Source organism: Lagopus leucura, unplaced genomic scaffold, assembly GCF_019238085.1.
Source record: "Lagopus leucura isolate 7727_CA_CO unplaced genomic scaffold, USGS_WTPT01 Super-Scaffold_100012, whole genome shotgun sequence".
Lineage (NCBI taxonomy): Eukaryota > Metazoa > Chordata > Aves > Galliformes > Phasianidae > Lagopus > Lagopus leucura.
In genome coordinates, this window is record NW_024962267.1 from 18528867 (window position 1) to 18547314 (window position 18448).

At 45.5% G+C, this 18448-nt stretch overlaps 1 protein-coding gene and 1 long non-coding RNA gene across 2 annotated transcripts in view; one reads left to right on the forward strand and one right to left on the reverse strand.

The window, feature by feature from the left end:
- Positions 1–2426, forward strand: LOC122182036. The gene is made up of 4 exons (XR_006179673.1): positions 1–20; positions 836–1066; positions 1469–1664; positions 1964–2426. It is a non-coding gene; the product is annotated as an uncharacterized LOC122182036 (long non-coding RNA).
- Positions 2427–5085: 2659 nt separating this feature from the next.
- ABCA12 (ATP binding cassette subfamily A member 12) overlaps positions 5086–18448 on the reverse strand; it is an 80590-nt gene continuing 67227 nt past the window's right edge. Inside the window, exons 42-54 of the mRNA XM_042874433.1 lie at positions 18023–18200; positions 16230–16345; positions 15495–15654; positions 13938–14206; positions 13104–13314; positions 11715–11824; positions 11012–11156; positions 10735–10869; positions 8737–8840; positions 8384–8476; positions 7832–7937; positions 7188–7325; positions 5086–5952 (exon numbers count right to left, since the gene is read on the reverse strand). Coding sequence (XP_042730367.1) covers positions 5833–5952; positions 7188–7325; positions 7832–7937; positions 8384–8476; positions 8737–8840; positions 10735–10869; positions 11012–11156; positions 11715–11824; positions 13104–13314; positions 13938–14206; positions 15495–15654; positions 16230–16345; positions 18023–18200 — 1885 coding nt within the window. The 3' untranslated portion in view covers positions 5086–5832. The remainder of the gene's footprint in view (positions 5953–7187; positions 7326–7831; positions 7938–8383; positions 8477–8736; positions 8841–10734; positions 10870–11011; positions 11157–11714; positions 11825–13103; positions 13315–13937; positions 14207–15494; positions 15655–16229; positions 16346–18022; positions 18201–18448) is intronic.

The following is an 18448-nucleotide window of genomic DNA, read 5'->3' on the forward strand; positions in this document are numbered from 1 at the left end:
CTGCTTTGCGGCGATGGATGGTAATTGTTAATCTGATTAAGCTCAAGGTCTTCCATTTTGCTCATCTTACTGACACTGGAGATACTTAAAGAAACACTCGAGAAGGAGCATGTGAAGACATGTGAAACACCTGCTTCTGGGCACCTATCAGTATGGTGCAGGATAGCATGATTTGGTGCAATTTGACATGATTTTGCATTGAAATGAGATCCGTGAGGTTTTAACACACACCAGCCCTCAGGCTGGTGCACAGCTGACAAAGAAGAGACTCCCTCAGCTTTGTGTGCTTGTTGACAGGATTTTAGTGAGGAATTATTAGGGAACAAGATGAGGTCCTGCAGCCCATTGCAATCCAGGGCAGCCTGACTATGGACTTAGACAGGTTTGCAGCTAAGGCTCTGAGCCTGCACTGCTGGCTCTCAGCTGGGTCTGCCTGCCTGCTGCTGTTACGCTCAAGAATGAGGGTGAAAAGGCATTCTGGATTCCCATACTTCATGCAGAGATGCCAGAGAGAGCTGAGAAGCACACACAGTTATTCTCGTGTTTCTAGCATCTCTAAAGATTTGGTTTGAAAATATATGTTGTTATTTTTTTTTAAAAACCACTTTTCTCAACAAAGTGAACTCAGATGCTTCAGCCTCCAGGTTCCTGGAAGCAGGTAACATTCAGTCCATGCAAGAGGGAAACCCCTCTGCCCTGAGGAGGGTGAAAATCTGTTCTCTTTTGAATCACTTGCACCTTAATTGCTTTCCAGCTATCACCTGTTAGAGAAAATTGCTATTAAAATGCTGAAAATGTGTTCTTTGTTTTTCCTTTGCCTTGCTCCTGTGGCTAGCAGAGGATAGATGAGGCAATCCCTCGGGATTAGGGTACCCAGCTCAAGTGAGGGATGTGCTGCAGCTTGCCAACTCCCACTGCAGCCTCCCAGCAAAGAGGGCCTCCTTGGGAAGCACCAGGCTGGTGCCTGCTGTGGTTCCTGGAGCATCTTGGCAACAAAGCACAGCCTCCCACTGCCCGGTCCTGCTGGCTATGGAGAAATTTCTCTGTCGGGAGCAACATCTGCAAGGTGAGCAACTCTACAAAGATATTATTTTCTTGAATTGGAGTACAGCCTTTAGTAAGGTGCTAGGAGGAAGCTCTGTTTAACTAAATCTCAAACTGGGTATCCCTAGACCTGCCTGCTCTGGTTCCTGGCTTCTCCATGCTTTTTAACAACAAGCACAGGTTTGTACTAAAGCACCACCAGTCACTGCTGCCTAGAAATCCTCAGCAGTCCTCATGGATATGGGTCACCAGGCAGACAGCAGCTCTGTGCTCAAGGTCCTCTCTGCGTAGGTCGATGAAACGCCACGGGTGTAATTAAAGATGCTCTGCTAATTGGATGTGCAGCCCTGAGGGATCTGCTTTAATTGGATTTCAGTCTGCTTGGTATCGTTTTAACTTCAGTACATACATGGCTGTTTTGCAGAGGAATAAGCCACCAGGTGTGGATATGGAGGAGGCGTGCCGTCCTGCACTGCACACACCTCTGTTTTTACACTCTGGCTGTGAAACCACCGCTGCACAATACAGCCCAGGGCAGTATATGAAGCCCCCCCCTTCAGCTGGCAACTAGGACAGAGACAGTGGAGGGGCTGGGAGTTCACCTTGACCTGCTAATGGAGGTAAAAACCTCAATTATTACCTTGTCTTCGCTTTGATTTTTTCTTGTGTGTGTTACCATAAATCCTCCCTCATGCCCTCAAGGTGCACTCCTTTGTTTCTTTCTTGAGTCTGAGAAGAGCTCATGTCTTTCTAAAAGATGTTTCCTCTCTATAAAAATGCTTGTTTGGGCAACAGAGCCACTGCTTGGCATTCAGGAGCCTGTGTTAAATCGGAGGTTGGGGTGGATGATCAGATAGTTGCTTTGGGCCTTAAAAGCTGGGGGAGCACCACCACTGATTTCTCTTATTTCTCAACACAGAACCTTCAGGATTGCTCTTCCTGGTGATGACCCATTTCCGGAACCAAGGGTAATGGAGAGGCATCAGGCTTCAAGTTTTGCTCCATGGGCAGCAAGCATCAGCCACAGCTTTTCTTCACCCTGGGCTGCGTGTGGCCACTGCCCATCCTTCCATTTGGCCACATGCTGGCTTTCAAATGCCACAGGATTGCACTGTGACTGGTCATTCTCCTAAGAACAATAGCCCTTCGGGGTGACCCAGGGCCTCCTGCGGCTCCCCCCACATCACAGAGATCTGGGGGGCTCATTTTGGATGATGTGGCCCCCGAGGAGGCTGTCCCCAGCACTGCAGGGCTGCTCATCCTCCCTCATTGCCAGCACTGCGTATGCAAGCTGCGTGAGGAGCAAAGCCAACAGTAAGTTAGTGTTGGCCGTGTCCCATACTAATGTTGTTCTTACTATTTCAGTGCCATCTTCCTTATTTCCTCCCTCTCCCTGAACAACTAAATTAATTAGAGTGATTTTTTTTTTTATTTAAATACTGTCGTGGAATAATAATTCTGGCAAATTCGTTTCTGTCATTCCCCACTGCTTCTTTTCTCTGTTGCGCTCCCTTCTAATATGCTGTAGATATTTTGTTATAGCTATGCAAGATCACAGCTGTTGTCTGCAAAAAAGAGGGAGTAAAATCATGCTATGTGCTGTTGCCATCTAAAAACCATTTTTCTTCTTTCACCAACTCACATACACTGAAAAAAAACCCTATTCCACTATGAAGTGCAGGAGCTTACATTTTTCTTGGCTTGTAAAAACCCCCAAATCCTTTACAGCCTCTTCAATGAAGCAGCAGCGATGTAAGAAAGCTGAGGCACAGAGGACAGGCCGGGGTCCCATCCTGTGCTTTGCTGGTTTCTGGAGCGACGTTGACCTGGACACCTTCATTTGACCTATAAACATGCTTGTTGTCCCAATGCAGGGACAAAACCACCACTGTGGTTCTCACGAAAGGATGAAGAAGTCCCATCAGACCCTCAATATTTACTGTAATGATCAGGGCTGAGAGAACTGTTGTTTGATTTGGCCTCACAGAACAGCCTTCCTTGGCTGCCCTTGGTGGCCACTTGCATTGAGGAAGAAGCCAAGGAAGGATCAGGCTTGAGAAGTGCCATGCTCTCAGCAGCAGTGCAAAGCTGGGACTGAGATTTGAGTCAGTGTCTCTTAGTCCCCATCTCCAATTACAAAACTGATTTGAATCCATCTCACAATCCACACAACCAATTATGAAGGCTCTCCTTGACTCCCCGGCCCTGGGACTTGTTTAGTGTTGTACTGTGCACACCTTGTTGCTAATATTTTAAAGCATTCTTAAATGAAGCTCAGCTGAAGCCCATCAGTTCCAATTAACACACAGAGGCCCTGTGATCACACTGTCAGGGTGTTACTGCTCCCCACTGCCTCCAACAAAGGTTACTAGAGTAGCTGAAGCGAGATTGCATTAAACAAGTGAGATGAAAAGCTTGCTTTCCCCCTGGCTGCAGCATTCATCTCTCACTCACAGAGAGGTGATGTGTAGCAGTATGCAGAGCGCTCCTCTGTTCCTTCCAGGGACACCGGGGTCAATGTTTTCAGTGATCTTAAGCTCCCTGCTCAGACCAGGAGAAACAACCAGGCTCGCTGGCTGCCTGGCTTTATTGAAAAAGTCATTTTCTGAGTGGTAGCTCTGTGTTTCTGTGCTGCAACCTGAACGAGCCCTCCTTGGGGAGACCAAGGGGCGATGGGAAACCCAGAGCTGGCTTTCAGAGGTAGGATGTTATTAGCTTCCACACTTCTTGTCCTGGAGCCAAGCCTGGAGCATGTCCTACCTTAAAAAAGGACAGGTTGAATCTGCAAGGCTCAGAGGGGAGTTTGTAATATAGCAAAAAATGATAATTCAGGCCCTGGTGATGCTTCCTACAGCCTACTTGCCAGATGCTTCAACCCCCTGAGCAGTTGTAACTACTTCTCCACAGGTTTCAATTAAATTCCCTTAAGTACCTAAACTTTTGCTTGTTTGGACCAATATCTGCAGACTTGATTGCAATAGCAGATGTTTTATTTTTACCTGCAAGTGAAACTGGAGAGCGTATATCATGGCTGTGACACATTTCACATGAAGCAGATGTTTCTATTAATGCCAGAATTGGGTGGAAATCCAAAGGATGCTTTTTGCTTTTTTTTTTTGGGGGGGGGGGGGGTGGGTGGGAATTCTGTTTTACCCAATTAAACTGCAAACTTGCTGAAGTATTCCAATGAATCACTTCCTTTTTTTTTCCTTTTTTTTTTCTTTTTTCTCCTCTTTTTTTTTTTGATTAGCAGGCTGTAAAGGGACAAAAGAATAGCTTTGTATCAGACTCCCTCAATTAAACGTAAAGTACATCTGGACAGAGCCTGAAGATCCATCTTTCACTGGCAGTTGCAAAGCCATCGACATAATAAAATAATACTCTGATTGGTATTACAAGGCTGCATTTAAATCATTGGCATTCATGCTCTGCGTCCGTTGCAGGGAGCGCAAGCCCTCCATTAGAGAGAAGCTTAATTTTATACTGTGATCTGTGTAAGATATGCAATGAAAATGAGAGGGGGAAAAAAGCTTTTTCAGAGCTGGAGACGTAATAATAGGAGGCACAATGAATGTCTGGGCAGCATTTGCAGTTACTTATAAACTGCAGGTGTCAAATGCATTCTGGAAAGAAGCTGAATTCCAAGTTTTAATTACAGCCAGCAGGTTGAGGCATAATTCAAGGCTCGACAATACCTTCAATTCATAGGAAAACTCCTCCTGCTATCAGCAAGAAGTTTACACCGAGATGAAGGAGAAAGCGTGACCTCCTCGCAGTAGCTAAACTCTCAACTTCTGCATCCCACTGTAAAATCCTGAACAGCCTTGGTGCTTACAGCGCCTGTTCCTTGTGTGATTATCTCAGCAAGCCTTCGCATCACACGGGAGCTGAACTGCTAACGCTCCTCTTGTGATCGGGATGAGAAACATGTGGCATTGCAGCTTCCTTCTACAGTTTCCCTTGGCAAGTACAGCTGTTTCACACTGTTCTTCTGCCACCGTGGAGAAGCCCTGAGCACCAGCCAAAAGGAGAAACGGGCAGCTTTGGTGGAGCGGTCTTCCAAGGGGTACCAAGAGCTGCCTGGGAGCTGAGGGCCTATTCTGCGTGTCATGGAGGGCTGGAATAAACCGAAATCAGTGGAAGCGCTGACTTTCAAAATAGTTATATTTGTACTGACATCACCCACACATACAGAAGAGCTTTATGTCATCACCAAAGATGGCCCCGCCAACGGCATACGCAACTCAGTACACAACACCTACACCTTCACAACACCCCTGTGAGCAGGGCAGCGCCCTGAGCCCTATTTCACAGGTGGGGAGCCTCTCAACTGAGCAACAGAAAGTCTGTTGCAGAGCAAGAAGGAGAGCGTGGGCTTTCAGAGGGCAGCCACAGGGCTGCTGCTTTGTCAAACACCCTGCACTGCCAGCAGCTCCTCTGCTCCATCAAGGCCATTTCTCCTGTAAGCAAATGGCCATAGCCAGCAGGAGCAGGTGATGACAACTAAATCCTCACAGGTATAAAATCCATCATACAGCTAGAACTGGGGAGAGAAAAAAAGACAACCTGTGAAAAGATCAATGTGACTTGTAACCAAATGCCAGCCTTAAGTGCCTACTGCATTCCTAGTAACAAAATAAGTGCGTATCAAAAAAGTACTTTAAGTAGTCGTGACTTTTTATGCCTACCATCCTAGAGTCACAGAAAACAAGAAGAAACTGGAAGAACCCCGAGAGGGGTCAGGAGGCTTTTTCCCCAGCTCCTGGGATGCCTTGTGGTAGTGCCCTTTCAGTAGATGGAGCTTATGGTGCTAGCTTGGCTACAGGTGTCAGAGCTGTCCGATGTCACATCAGGACCAGCATCCGTGCCATCAGGATCTGCTTGATCTTTAGCAAAGTCGATGAAAACCTGTAAGTTTAAAGGACAACATTCAGTACGTGACAGTGCAAAGAGCTGATAATGTGAATGAATAAGAACAGAGGAATGGCTGTACATTTGGCTGAGCCTGGAGAGAGCGCTCAGGAACAGATTCGCACTGCATTTGAGAACTGCAAATGTTGTGGGGTTCTTCTGGCTTAACCTAAGTCAGTGGATGCATACTCCTGTACTGCTGAACGGACGCCTGGGAATGCAAAGGTAGATGTCCCTGCAGAACCTAATTGTCCTGCAGCTCATGTTTCAAAATACTAGTGAGATAATACCCCCGTGTGGTAGTTCATTTTGATTACAGTGCAAGACATCTATATTATTACTTTATAAACCTATCTGTCTATATATAATTGACATCTATGCGGGCGCAGCAGCATATTATATAGGTAGGTACATATAATCACACATAACAGTCTGTTTGAACAGTATCTAATGAACACATAAAATATTCTTACTGAAGCACTACAGTCACATTTGCATACACAAAATCCGTGCCGTCCTCTCACAAAACATGACTTGGGGCTTCCTGCTGTTTGTCAGCTGGTTTCTCTCACAACTACTGCCCTCATTAAACAATATTGAGGATATCCCTTGTCCCCCATATCTGCTCAATTCATAGGATTACAGGGCTTGTTTTCTAACTCCTGTCTCTGGGGCAGACCTAACAGATCAGATACTGATGCTCAACAGACTGCTCTCTTCTGGATAAATCCTTATGAATCCCTTCATCTGAAGCATTTTCTACAAGGTTCAGATGCCAGTGGGAATGTTGTTCCAAGGGACAATGATAGGAACATGCCATGAAAGCTAAGTTTGGAGTAATGCTCCATGAACTTACAATCCAAATACAGTACAGGAAAGAACAAAATCAAGCAAATTTCCCTGATTGTCAGGAAAAATCTGTCACCAGGATGCCTAGCATTGAGCTGCGGGATGATTCATAATCCTGCCCTTCATCTTCATCCTTGAGACTGCCGAAATCAGCACCGACAAGGAAGAACAGATCTTTTATGTGACAGGCAGCACTCTGTGCATTTTCCCAGTGCCAGCATGGCTATCTGGAGGCAATAGTACTGATAAAGTATCCCCAGGAGGAATATGGATGGAAATCCCTTTAAAATGTAGTCTGTTGTGTGCAGCAGTCCATTATGTGCAACCATCAGTCTGCTCACTCCCCTGTTAACGGTTCAAAATGGATGGCCACACATCCTTACCTCCTCTAGCGTCGTCTGACTCACTGAGAAGTGCCTGATTTTGAAGGTTTCTTTGCTGGCTTCCAGGAGATCAAATATATTTGCTACCCCTCCTGCTGAGACTGGAACATGGTACTCCACCATGTTGAAATGGCGATCCTGCAGAAACAACAACGATGGGGTAGAGTTAGGAGGCTGCCTGTGAAGAGCAAGCTGCTTCACTGGCTGTCTGGCTGAAGATGAAAGCACAAAGGAGCTAAACCAGGGGAGAATTCAAAAGACAGAGCATGCCTTCTGTCCTCTGGTTCCTAAAGGTGAAAATCCTACTGTTTGCAGTTGATCAGTGACCATCTAATTACTAATATAAAGTGCATCTGCATACAGTCCAGGCTTCAGTGGAACCATTCAGAGGTGCAGAGGGTCACCAAACAGCTGCCTTACAAGATTGCTGCAGCTGCTTGGCTGAGGTTATTTAAGGCATCAAGGAACTTGGATAATCCAACCCTTGGGCAATGCTGCTGATAGCTGTAACAAGTGCATGTGCATGAATTTCTTACATTTTAAGAGCATGGATCTATATGGACAGCAAGTTACAAGACGTCTATCTTGCAAGATACTCCTGGTTAATGTGGAAGGACTCCCTTGAATGCAATTGTCCTGCTTACCTTCAGGCACGTATTTGGGAAGTGTGACTTCATGAACTCTGTCAGTGTCTCTGTGCCAACTGTGCTGCTATTTAAGTGCATCTTCACAGTGAATCCTCTTCCAAACCTAAGAGATAAGGAAAACCACAATTAACACAGTAAGAAAGAGAAACAGATAAAGAAAATCCCTTGAGAGTGCTGCACGGCCTCTTCAGGGAAATCTAATGCAGGCAGAGTGCAGCTTGAATGGGGTCAGGGTTGTTAACCTGGAGTGAAACTCAATAAGGAACTGGGCTGTTGTGATAACTAAGGAAATCAAAGCTCAACCCTAACACGCACTTTACATTTTCAACAGTGAATTACTTTGGAAAACACATCTTTTGGAAAAAAGGCTGTGAGAGAGCAAAAAACATATTAGTCAAATGAATTTCAGTGGTACAGTAAAGAACATAAAACAGAAAACTCCTTATTTTGATGCCTTGTTAACAAAGGTCTCATGTCCTGAGCCCTCTGAGCTGTGTTAGTAACTCCAAATGCCAATCAGTAGAAGTGGAGTGAGAACATTTTACAGACCTGCTCTTGATATGCTGCAAAGAGCCAATGCACTGAAAACTCCCATTCACCATAATTGCCAGCCTGGTACAGAGGGCTTCGCATTCTTCCATGCTGAAAAACCAACAGAGAAACTCTAATAAGTCATCGAGAAGGCATACAGAAAGCAATTATTTTGATGATCAGAGAGCAACACTGCATCTTCCTCAGGGTAGAGTGGGTCTATGTGGGCATCCCCATCCAACCCTAACCCCACACAGCTGTCACGGCCCAGTGCCCTGAAATTCTCTCAGGATCAGCAAGGATTTGAAGGATGGACCTCTTCATATCTCTTGAAGACCCTGAAACTGAAAAGGAAGCCAAACCAGCCCTACCTGTGAGATGTGAGTATCACGGAGCATTTGTTCTGCACTTCCTCACTGATGATTTTCCAAAGGTGGCGTTTAGCATTTGGATCCATGCCGGAGCTCGGTTCATCCTATTGGGAAAGACAAGGTTGCAGTGGGAACTCCCAACCTCCTCTGGATTCCTTACAAGAACCGAGTGGCACTGATAACACCACCTAAGATCAACCCTACTGTGCATTTTGTATCCTGGTGCTTTCCATTTCCACACACACCAAAAGAAGAGTCTCAAACAAGAAGCAACCAACAAACATTTGATTCCCAGGCGAACCTGCATTCTGCTTCTCTCATATCCTGACAAAGCAAGTGTTCCACTTCTCCACTGATAGAGAAAATGAGCCAGAGATCAAAGACAATATATTGCCTTCTACTTTGTGCATTGCTGATGAAATTGTTAGCTGGTTTCTGATGGCCAGATTGTTATTGTTAAGGGTACTGTACTATATGAGGCAGAAACAAACAGCTTGGGTTCGTGCAGCAGTCAACAGAGAGAAAATTTCCCCACCTTCTCTTTTTATTCAGATTTTGCATGTCACCAAAGTTATCAAATGGCTGGTCTGATCACTTCTGGCCACAGAACAGCTGGGCAAGATACAAGAGCAAGGAAGGCTTATGTTCACTAAGCATCCTATTTAATACTGCTCTTAGAGCACTGAACATATCTAGAAACATTGAATGCAATCATAGAATTCTTAAGAGTAACAAGGGACCTTTGAAGTTCATTTAGCCCAGCAACCCTGCAGTGAACAGGGACACCTACAGCTCCATCAGGTGCTCAGAGCCCCATCCAGCCTGACCTTGGGTGTCTCCAGGGATGGAGCATCCACCACCTCTCTGGGCAACCTGTGCCAGTGCCTCACCGCCCTCACTGTAAAAGACTTCTTCCTTACACCCAACCTAAATTTCCCCTTTTTGAGTTGAAAACCATTTCCCCTTTTCCTGTCAAAGCAGTCTCTCTAAAGAGTCTGTCCTCTTCTTTCCTGTAGCCCCCATTTAGACACTGACAGGACGCTCCTCAGAGGCCTTCTCTTGCCATGACTCAGGTACAAAACCTTGCTGTTTTTTGATTTGTTGAACCTCATGAGCTTCATCTAGGCCCACTGCTCAACCTCTGGATGGCATTCCATCCCTTGGGTGTGTCAACTGCACCCCACAGTTCTCCGCATTTAAAATACAGCAAGTGGAAGAACTCAAATGAAAGTATACTTTAGCAATGGTACATCTCATGGAAGAACTGAAAAGTTCAAAGGGAAAGAAAAATGGGGAAGCCAGACCTAGAAAAAAAAAGGTTTATGTTCTAATATTGAAAGTTGCTCCTTTGGTCTCCTATTGCAGCCTTGGCTGCTAATTCTTTTTGCAAGGCTATGCAGGAGCACTAAAAAAATTTATCCAAAGCACTAAATCAAGGAGCTGGGAACAAGGAAAATTTAACTGGCAAACAGAAGATCTACTTTTGACCTCTGAAAGATTCTAACACAGAAAATGGTATTCACTGCTCTTTATGATCTCAGGGAAAATGTAACACAGAATCATAGAATGGCCTGGGTTGCAAAGGAGCACAGTGCTCATCTGGTTCCAACCCCCTGCTGTGTGCAGGTCACCAACCAGCAGCCCAGGCTGCCCGGAGCCACATCCAGCCTGGCCTTGAATGCCTGCAGGGATGGGGCATCCACAGCCTCCTTGGGCAACCTGTGCCAGTGCCTCACCAGCCTCTGGGTGAAAAACTTCCTCCTAAGAGGAAGAGCTGAGAAGAGGGGGATGATCACCTCCTTCTACCTGCTGGAAAATCAAATCTGTATGCTGGAATCTAAACTTTCCTTTGATGTACATGCTGTCAGGCTACTTTATTCAGTATGAACACTTGGGGAGTGTCCTGCAGCCTGTGTCTAGAAAGACCGTTCAAGTGTTCCCCTGCAGGGACACTGGAGACCTGCTCAGCTTTCACCCATCAAGGCCCCCATTTCTCACCAGCAGCAGAATAGATGGATTCCCAATGAGAGCCAGAGCAGTTGACAATTTTCTGTTGGTGCCATAACTGCACATAGAGGTGACTCTGTCTTTGTAGGCCATCAGATTCAGCCTGTGGAGAAGCTGAAGCACGATCTAGGGGTGGAAGAGTACTGATTTCACAACAGAGTCCAGGAATTAATTACCAGTATACATATACATTGATGGACTAGTTAAATCAATGTAAAGGCTCCTGACAACGAGAAAATGCTTCAAGTCAGGCCTTGGTGTTACTTACTCCTTTGATTTCTCTCTCTGGGATGCCATGGAGTCTAGCATAGTAATACATGTGCTCTTCCACTGTCAGCAAGTCATCTAAGGCATCTTCTTGAGGACAGTAACCAAAGAGAGACCAGTGTGCCTCGGTGATGTCATTCAAGGACCTTTGTAAGGAATTAAGCGAGTCATTTCAAACAGACCAAATTGCCAATGCACTCTGGAATCTCCTGCTTCCTACCCCTCCCCAAGCCTTGAAGGAAAATGCTAAGAATTTGCAGATCTTCAATGTTTAGGCCCTCAGCTCTGCAAAGAACTGTATTTGTGAGCCACATTGTCTAGTATGTTATTCTCCAATTTCCATCAGCCTTTCAGGCAGCACAGCTGCCACCAAGCCTATTCCTGTTAAAGAATGCTTGGAGATGAGTCCTCGTCTCCAGAAGAGGGAGAGAAATCTGTGGATTTGTGTCTGATCCCATTTGTAGCGAATGAAGTGAAAGAAACACCACTGAGTACAGCAAAGGTATGACAGCAAATGCAAACCCTAATGAAGACACTGTGCCATCTTCAAAGGGTTACATTCCCTGTCTTATTTATTTTTGCTGTTTTGAACGTTCAAATTTGTTTCAAACTTTCATATTTCCTTTTCTTTGCCATCCAGCCTTATAAACCATTCCTGGGCTGGTTAGCTTATGTGCCTTCCCCTGAAATCACATCTTGCATACCCAGAATGATCCTGGACCCGCAACCTTCCGCTGGATGCTCCGATATCTCCTGTCAGCATCTTAAAGATGGTTGTCTTCCCAGCTCCATTCACACCAAGCAAGCCAAAGCACTGGGTTATGAGACAGAAAGGTAGAAATGCAACCATGCTTGTATTTATAATGCAAAAATACCGCACTGAGATGAGTGCTCAGTGCAGCCTGTCACTTCTTTTCTCTGGCCTCTTGAGCAAGATAAATTGCAAGAGCAGCAGAGATACTTGGAGCATACAAACATTATCATGGAGGTTTTTTATGGTACAATATACCGCAGCGTATATTAGGACCGTTTGTCTAATATGGTGAAGAATCAAGGACGTGTCTCTAATGGAGTCATTTCTTTTACTGTGAGGTGCATTCTCACAGCGAGCTGGCCTGACAGGCCAAATCCCGCTCATCTCATTTGTGCCAGCCTCCCATTGACAGGAACAGAGCTATTCATAGGAATGAGGTGAGTGAGGTTTGTTCTGTCATTGGTAAAACCTTAACGTGACACAAGATTTTCGTCAAATAATCTCACTAATGCACTACATTAATAAGATTAAGAACTGGCTCCCCAGAGTGCAGTTCAGTATCTCATGCTAAAATCCATATTTTATTGCTAGGGCCGAAGATACACAACGGCGTGTCACGTAAGCAATCATCACTGTGCTGATAATTACTATTATTTTGATATCATTAACACAGATCAGCTGCTTTGAAAATCCTTGTGTGCTGGGACCCGACCAGAGGCAGGGCATCCATCCAGGGTTCATCCCCCACCTCAGGTCTGTGCACAAACAGTAGCTGTGCACAGGGCCATGGCCTCTGGTGACAGATGGGGAATGGCACCCCAAGCCCCATCAGTGCTGGGATGACTTTTGCCAGGAGTCAGAAGCCTCACTGCCAATTGTGGTTTGGAGAAATCGTCTGCCAAAAAGTTCAGTGGCCACACTGCTCACATGTGGCTGCTGTCCTCCTGCCCAGCTCTGTAAGTCTTTTCATATACCCTGTGGCTCAGTGATACTCAGGAGTACTTCCAAGCCTTCCCACTATTCAGTTTCACGGCCTGAGATAGGATCTGGTCTCCAGAGGCCCTATAAACTTTCCTCTGGGTCTCAGAGATGCTCCATGTGCTCCCATCTTTTCTTTTCTCCTACGTGAGTGATCAAAATCCACCAGCAACCTTTATTTGCTACTGCAACCCCAAGAATTAATATATATAAAAAGTGCAAGGCAAAGGAAGGAAGAAGCCAGAGCGGAACAAACCATTCCAGCCATGCTGGGACAGTGGCAACAACTGGGGAGAAGATGCTGGTGGGACTCTGGACCTGCCCCAGTATCTCTCCCCATAGCTTTAACCAACTTGCTTACCTCTCCAGCAGGAATCCCCAGGCTGATGTTTTTCACAGCCACAATGCGTTTGTGAGGAAGGTGGTAGATCTTTGTGAGGTTCTGAAGCAGTACCACATCAAAGTCAGCTTTGCCAGACTCTACTCGGACCCTCTCTGCCTGAACATCCCCATCTTCTTCAGTCACAGACAGCAGGAGTGGGGCTTTGCCATGCACTCTGTCAAACAGGAACCTAAGGGGAGGAAATAGGGTTATTATGGCATTATCATTTAGCAGTCACAGACAGCAGTAGGTCTGTATGTTTGGGGTACTGAGGAGCCTTCTTGTGAGATCCCAAGGTGTGCAAACATACACAGGCTTGCAGTTTCTATTCTCTTTTCCTACTTAATCTTTTCAGGGAATTCAAGAAAACCCAGTGTTCCCTTTATGCCTAGTTTTTCCTCTTATTCAGCAAACATTCTGAGCTGGAGCAGGCTCTGCCTTGTGAATACACTCACAGAGCCAGGGACAGGTTCTTGCTTCTCAATGGAGAAAAGAAGAGGCTCTCAATGAGCCGACTCCTCTCAGCAGCCAGCTGAACACCAGTCCACCAAAGCCAGAGGTCTGAAACAGGGACAACAGCCTGAGCCAGCAAGGACTAGCAAGGGACTCTGGTAACACACACATAATTAGCAGACATCCTCATTACTGGAAGGTGCCAGCATTGCTGCCAGAGGAAAATTCTTTTGTGTTTGCAGAATGTCTGGGAAATACATGGGCTTCACAGTGGACAGTGATGGTGTGTGACTGCCCAGAAAGAACACAGTGAGTGATGGCTCGGCCCGTTCTCATCGAGATACTCCAGATGTTACTTACTCCAGTGTGCTGTTCCAGACCTTCTGAATCATCCCATCGTGAACTGTCAGACGAATGGCAAAAAACACGGTGCCCTGGATAAACATGGCAAGCAGCTTGGACGTGGTCTTGTCCAGTTCAAAGGTTTTGTCAGGGTAGTCCACACCGTAGGCTTTCAAGAAGCCCAGCAGTGCCTGATCCTGCGACAGTTCGATCAAGCCGTAGCCAAAGCAAAATTGTGGGAACAGAAGGAAGGCGTGCCTTAAGTTTTCAGCTAGATCACGCAAGCCCTGGGGGAAAAAGGAAAAAAAAAGCAACACCACAAGAGCAGAGTCACTGTTTTTATTCATGTAATAAATTCACAGGTTTCACTATGGAACTGAAGTGTAACAATTACATTGGGATTTGCTTGTGTCTCAGAGCAGAGATAAATTGAGAGCAAAGAGCTCTAGAGACAGCTCATTTCGCAGACACAAGGTCAGAAAAGTCAAGAGGCAACTCGGAGGCTGTGATCACCCATAGTAAGTAGCATCCAGCTCCTGTTGCAGGAGCCTAGAGCATGCAGCAGCCAGAAACCCACTCATGAGCCAGAGCTGAGTCCTGCAGCTGCCCGAAATTAGCATCACTGCATCAACCCACTGCAGAGTACTGCCTGCTCTCCAGCTCTGCTCCTCTGGAGCGCTGTCCTAACCATTTTTCTCAGACAAACACCCCCATAAAACTCAAGATCTGGCTCTCATAGACATAAAGGCTTTTCCAGTTAATTCGTGGCAAAGCAGCTGAGTGCAGTCTCCCAGCTATGTGCTCTTACATCTCCAGCAGAAGAAAGGACTAGCGCACACAGCAAAGTGGAAAGGCTGCACATTTGTATGGGGACAGACTGACTCCCTGCCTCTGGGGCACAGAGGGATAAATGCAGATCACATTCTTACATCCCTAAAATCTAGGGGGCTGCTTAGCTACACAGCAAAATCCAACAGAGCTCTTGTTTTACAAAGCAAGTGCCCTTTCTTTAAAAAACAACAACAATAACTACGGGTAAGGTGTACACTTTGCATTTTATTCCACTGATTCCCAGGGATGTCTCTATTTAAGACATCTGGGAATCATCACTGTCTCAGGGTCGTTTTTTATCCTTGCAGGGAGAAGGTGATTGCATTACGGATCGAGATGACAGGCAGCCACCGCTGGGCTTAACGCAGCGCACTTGACACTCAACGCAATGAAATCTAGTTGTCACTCTCAAGTTTGTACTGCAAGAATGGAGCTATAGTTTAAGTTCCATCAACCTCCTATCAGACATCCACACCTTCCTGCCTTTCTCAGCAAGGGCAGTTTTTGTCCTCTCTTGTTATATTCTTCCCTCTGTCACCACCATGCTCATCTTTGCTGGGGGAACAGATCTACACAAACAAACAGGATTTGTATGTGACTCACACCCTGTCAACCCTGTAGTCTGCAACTCCTGTCCTCTGCCTGGTTGACCAGAAAGCTGCTAAGGACCTGATCAAACCCACCGAACTCAACAAGAAGCCTCCTGTTGTTTCGCTCAAGGCTTGGTATCGTTGGGGTTCCTACCTGGTCTGTAGCTTTTTCCTGGGAAAGCAGAAACACAACGGAGTGTGTAATGATGGTATTGATGCCAAAGAACAAGTTGACACAGACATAAACGATGAAGGCCATTCCAGTCTCCTTGAAGACTCCAGCCAGCAAGTACATCCATGAAAATGTTGCATACCTATAAATCCCCAACGGCATAAAGAGCAATTGAACAGTAACTCAAAGAGTAATTGAAAACCAATAACTAAAGTCCTCAGACAACTTAACAGTTCTGTCCTGGCAAATGACTAGATTCCTATAGTACAGGAACTTAATGGAGGACAAATGGCTTGATATCAGTTAGAACTGAGAGAAGTTCATGATACGCAGCCCTGACTGAAAGCAGATAGGCTGGGCCTGGAGGACTTAAAGTCAGGGAAACAATTTTGCTAAGTTTTCCAGAATTTTCCTGGTTTTTTTTGTTGGTTTTTTTTTTGGTTGGTTTGTTTTCCCCTTGTTGCATCTCAAAAGTTCACAACAGTTCAGTAAATATCTGCTTACAGCCTGAGCTGTCACTGTGAGCTGGAATGTTTTGTATCCTCACAAAGATCTTGCAGGCACGACAGCAGCTTAGCTCACTCTGTTCCTGGAAGGAGTCACCTCTTGCTAAGTTGGCACTGAAGAAGAAAGCCCGCTTATTCCCCTGTTGGATCCCAAATCACAGCCTGCAATATCCAGTTCCTCACTCTGATATTTAAATTGCTTCACACTTACCCAAAGAGTAGCAACAGAAGAAATACTGCCAGTAAGTTATTGTTGTTGCAGAATGCTGGTATCTGGAAGGATGAAATAACTCCTATCGAGAGTCCAATAGGGATCATAAAAAGTACCTGCAGAAAGATATTACAAATATGTTATTAGGACAATAATTCTTCAGAATTTTTCTAGAATGATACAGAAGCAGTAAAATCTGAATTGGGTCCCACTGGTGTAGCTAAAGGAAACTAAATACAGGTAAGTGTCTCAGTCTTATTTAGGAAGTCTTGCATTTGAAGCCTATTTGAATAGGCTGAATTTTGTTTAAAAAACAAAAGAAAAAATAATAATAAAGAGAGAAAAAAAAGAGGAAAAACAGACCTAAATGGAAAAATACCCTTTGGGTTTTCTGTTACCTTGCAGACAGGCCAGTTCATTGCTCTCTGTAAATCCAGTCTCCCCAGAGTTGAGGCAAGCTACAGACCTACCATGTGTCTGCCTCAAGAGGTTCCTCTTTTTCTCAGCTTTGGGATTTAACAGAATTTCCTGGTGGGGATTCACTGAGAAATATCAAGTTGCTGAGAGTGCTGGATTAGTTTCAGCCTGCTGAATACTGATTGTGGCAAGGACTCCGGGGATTCTTCCACAGGCTGATTTACAAATATGCAGTGCTGGAGCAAGGTTTGGATCAGGGAAGCAGAAACACACCTGTCCCATTCTCCAGCCCCCCTGTCATGACTCAAGGAGGCTGTGCCAAGCCAGACTGTGGCCATGGCTGACAGACCCCAGGGATTTCAGCCCTTAGCTCTGGCTGCACCAAAGAGGGGCTGGCCACTCAGATACACTTGCAGAATTCCTGTTTTCAGAAATCGATGCTGTCGCTGGGATTTTAGCAGAACAGAACTGCACTGATGGAAACTCATAGGGTATGTAGAGCTGATCACCATCACAGCACAGATGGCAGTGCCAAAGCTCGTGAGCAGAAATAGTCCTGCACTTGCAGATCTCTAGCTTCGTGAGGGTTTGACATCATGCACCAAAGATAGTTCTTAAGACACAAAGCACTTCAGTCTACAGATACTGTGTGAGTGATGCTTTCCAGCAGTGCTATTAACCCTCTTTGCCACAAGGAGACTAAAATTCAGAGTACAAGGGCATGTCTATGCCGCATGATGCAGTACAGCGCTGAGGAGCTCAGCTATCTCTAGGAATGTGGTAGTAAATCTATACAGCACAGTGCAGCACTCTAGAAAGCGACCTGCTCATTACCTGGAAGGCACAGAGCTACACGAGTATCCTTCCTGGCTTAAAAACATTTACAATTGATAGAGCATTCAACTAAGCAATGCATTTTGCCAAGTAGAGGACTGTCAGCTGTGAGATGTCTGCTAATGTCATTCCCCATGGTCGCAGGGTTTCCAAAACGGCTCCAGTTTCAAGCCCCAAATCTTTACCCCAGATGCATAAAACCCACCTGACAACTCACGCAGTCCTGCAAGCTAACAAAAAAGCTGCTTGCTGCTTGCATGATAAAGTCGAAATCAAGCCCTGGCCTGTTCTGTGCTGCTCTCATATAAATGTGCTGAGTGTTTTGCATACACTCAAGAGAGAAGGAATGCCTTTGCTTAGCAAAATCCAGTGTTGCGGTTCACATTTAATCGTCTTCAGTGCCTCTGAGAACAATTACTACATAACACTCTTGGTAGTGATAATATTAATAAGCCTAGTCAACCAACTTTAAATAAAGAACTTTTTCCCCCTCCTGCTGCTGAATGCCACTCTGGATGCATTTAAGAGTTTGAATTATTTACCAGATCATAAACGAAGTTTGTCACCCAGTAGCTTGTCATCCCAATGCCTGAAATATGCTGCAGTTGCTTGGCTTTGGTTTGATGTTCTTTTACTACGTAGAGCACGAAGCTTGCTGTTGTGATGGAGTAGCCAACCAGAACAGACATTGAAACTATGATATCAAGTAAGCTGTTGAGCCTGGGGAGAAAGTAGAGAAAGATATACATGGTGAGTCGAGGCGGTCGGCTTCCCTTGTTGAGTTGGTTAGAGCTTAGAAGCATAAAGGACCTGAATCTGTTCCAGTGTCCTTTGTTGGTTATTATGCCTAGGAAAAAAGTCACCCCCAGATTCATGAAGGATCCCACAAAAAACACCCTAAAAAGAAACATCCTGTGGCATACAGAGTGCCGCTCATGCATAAAGGCAAGGAAGGCAAGATGAGAGCA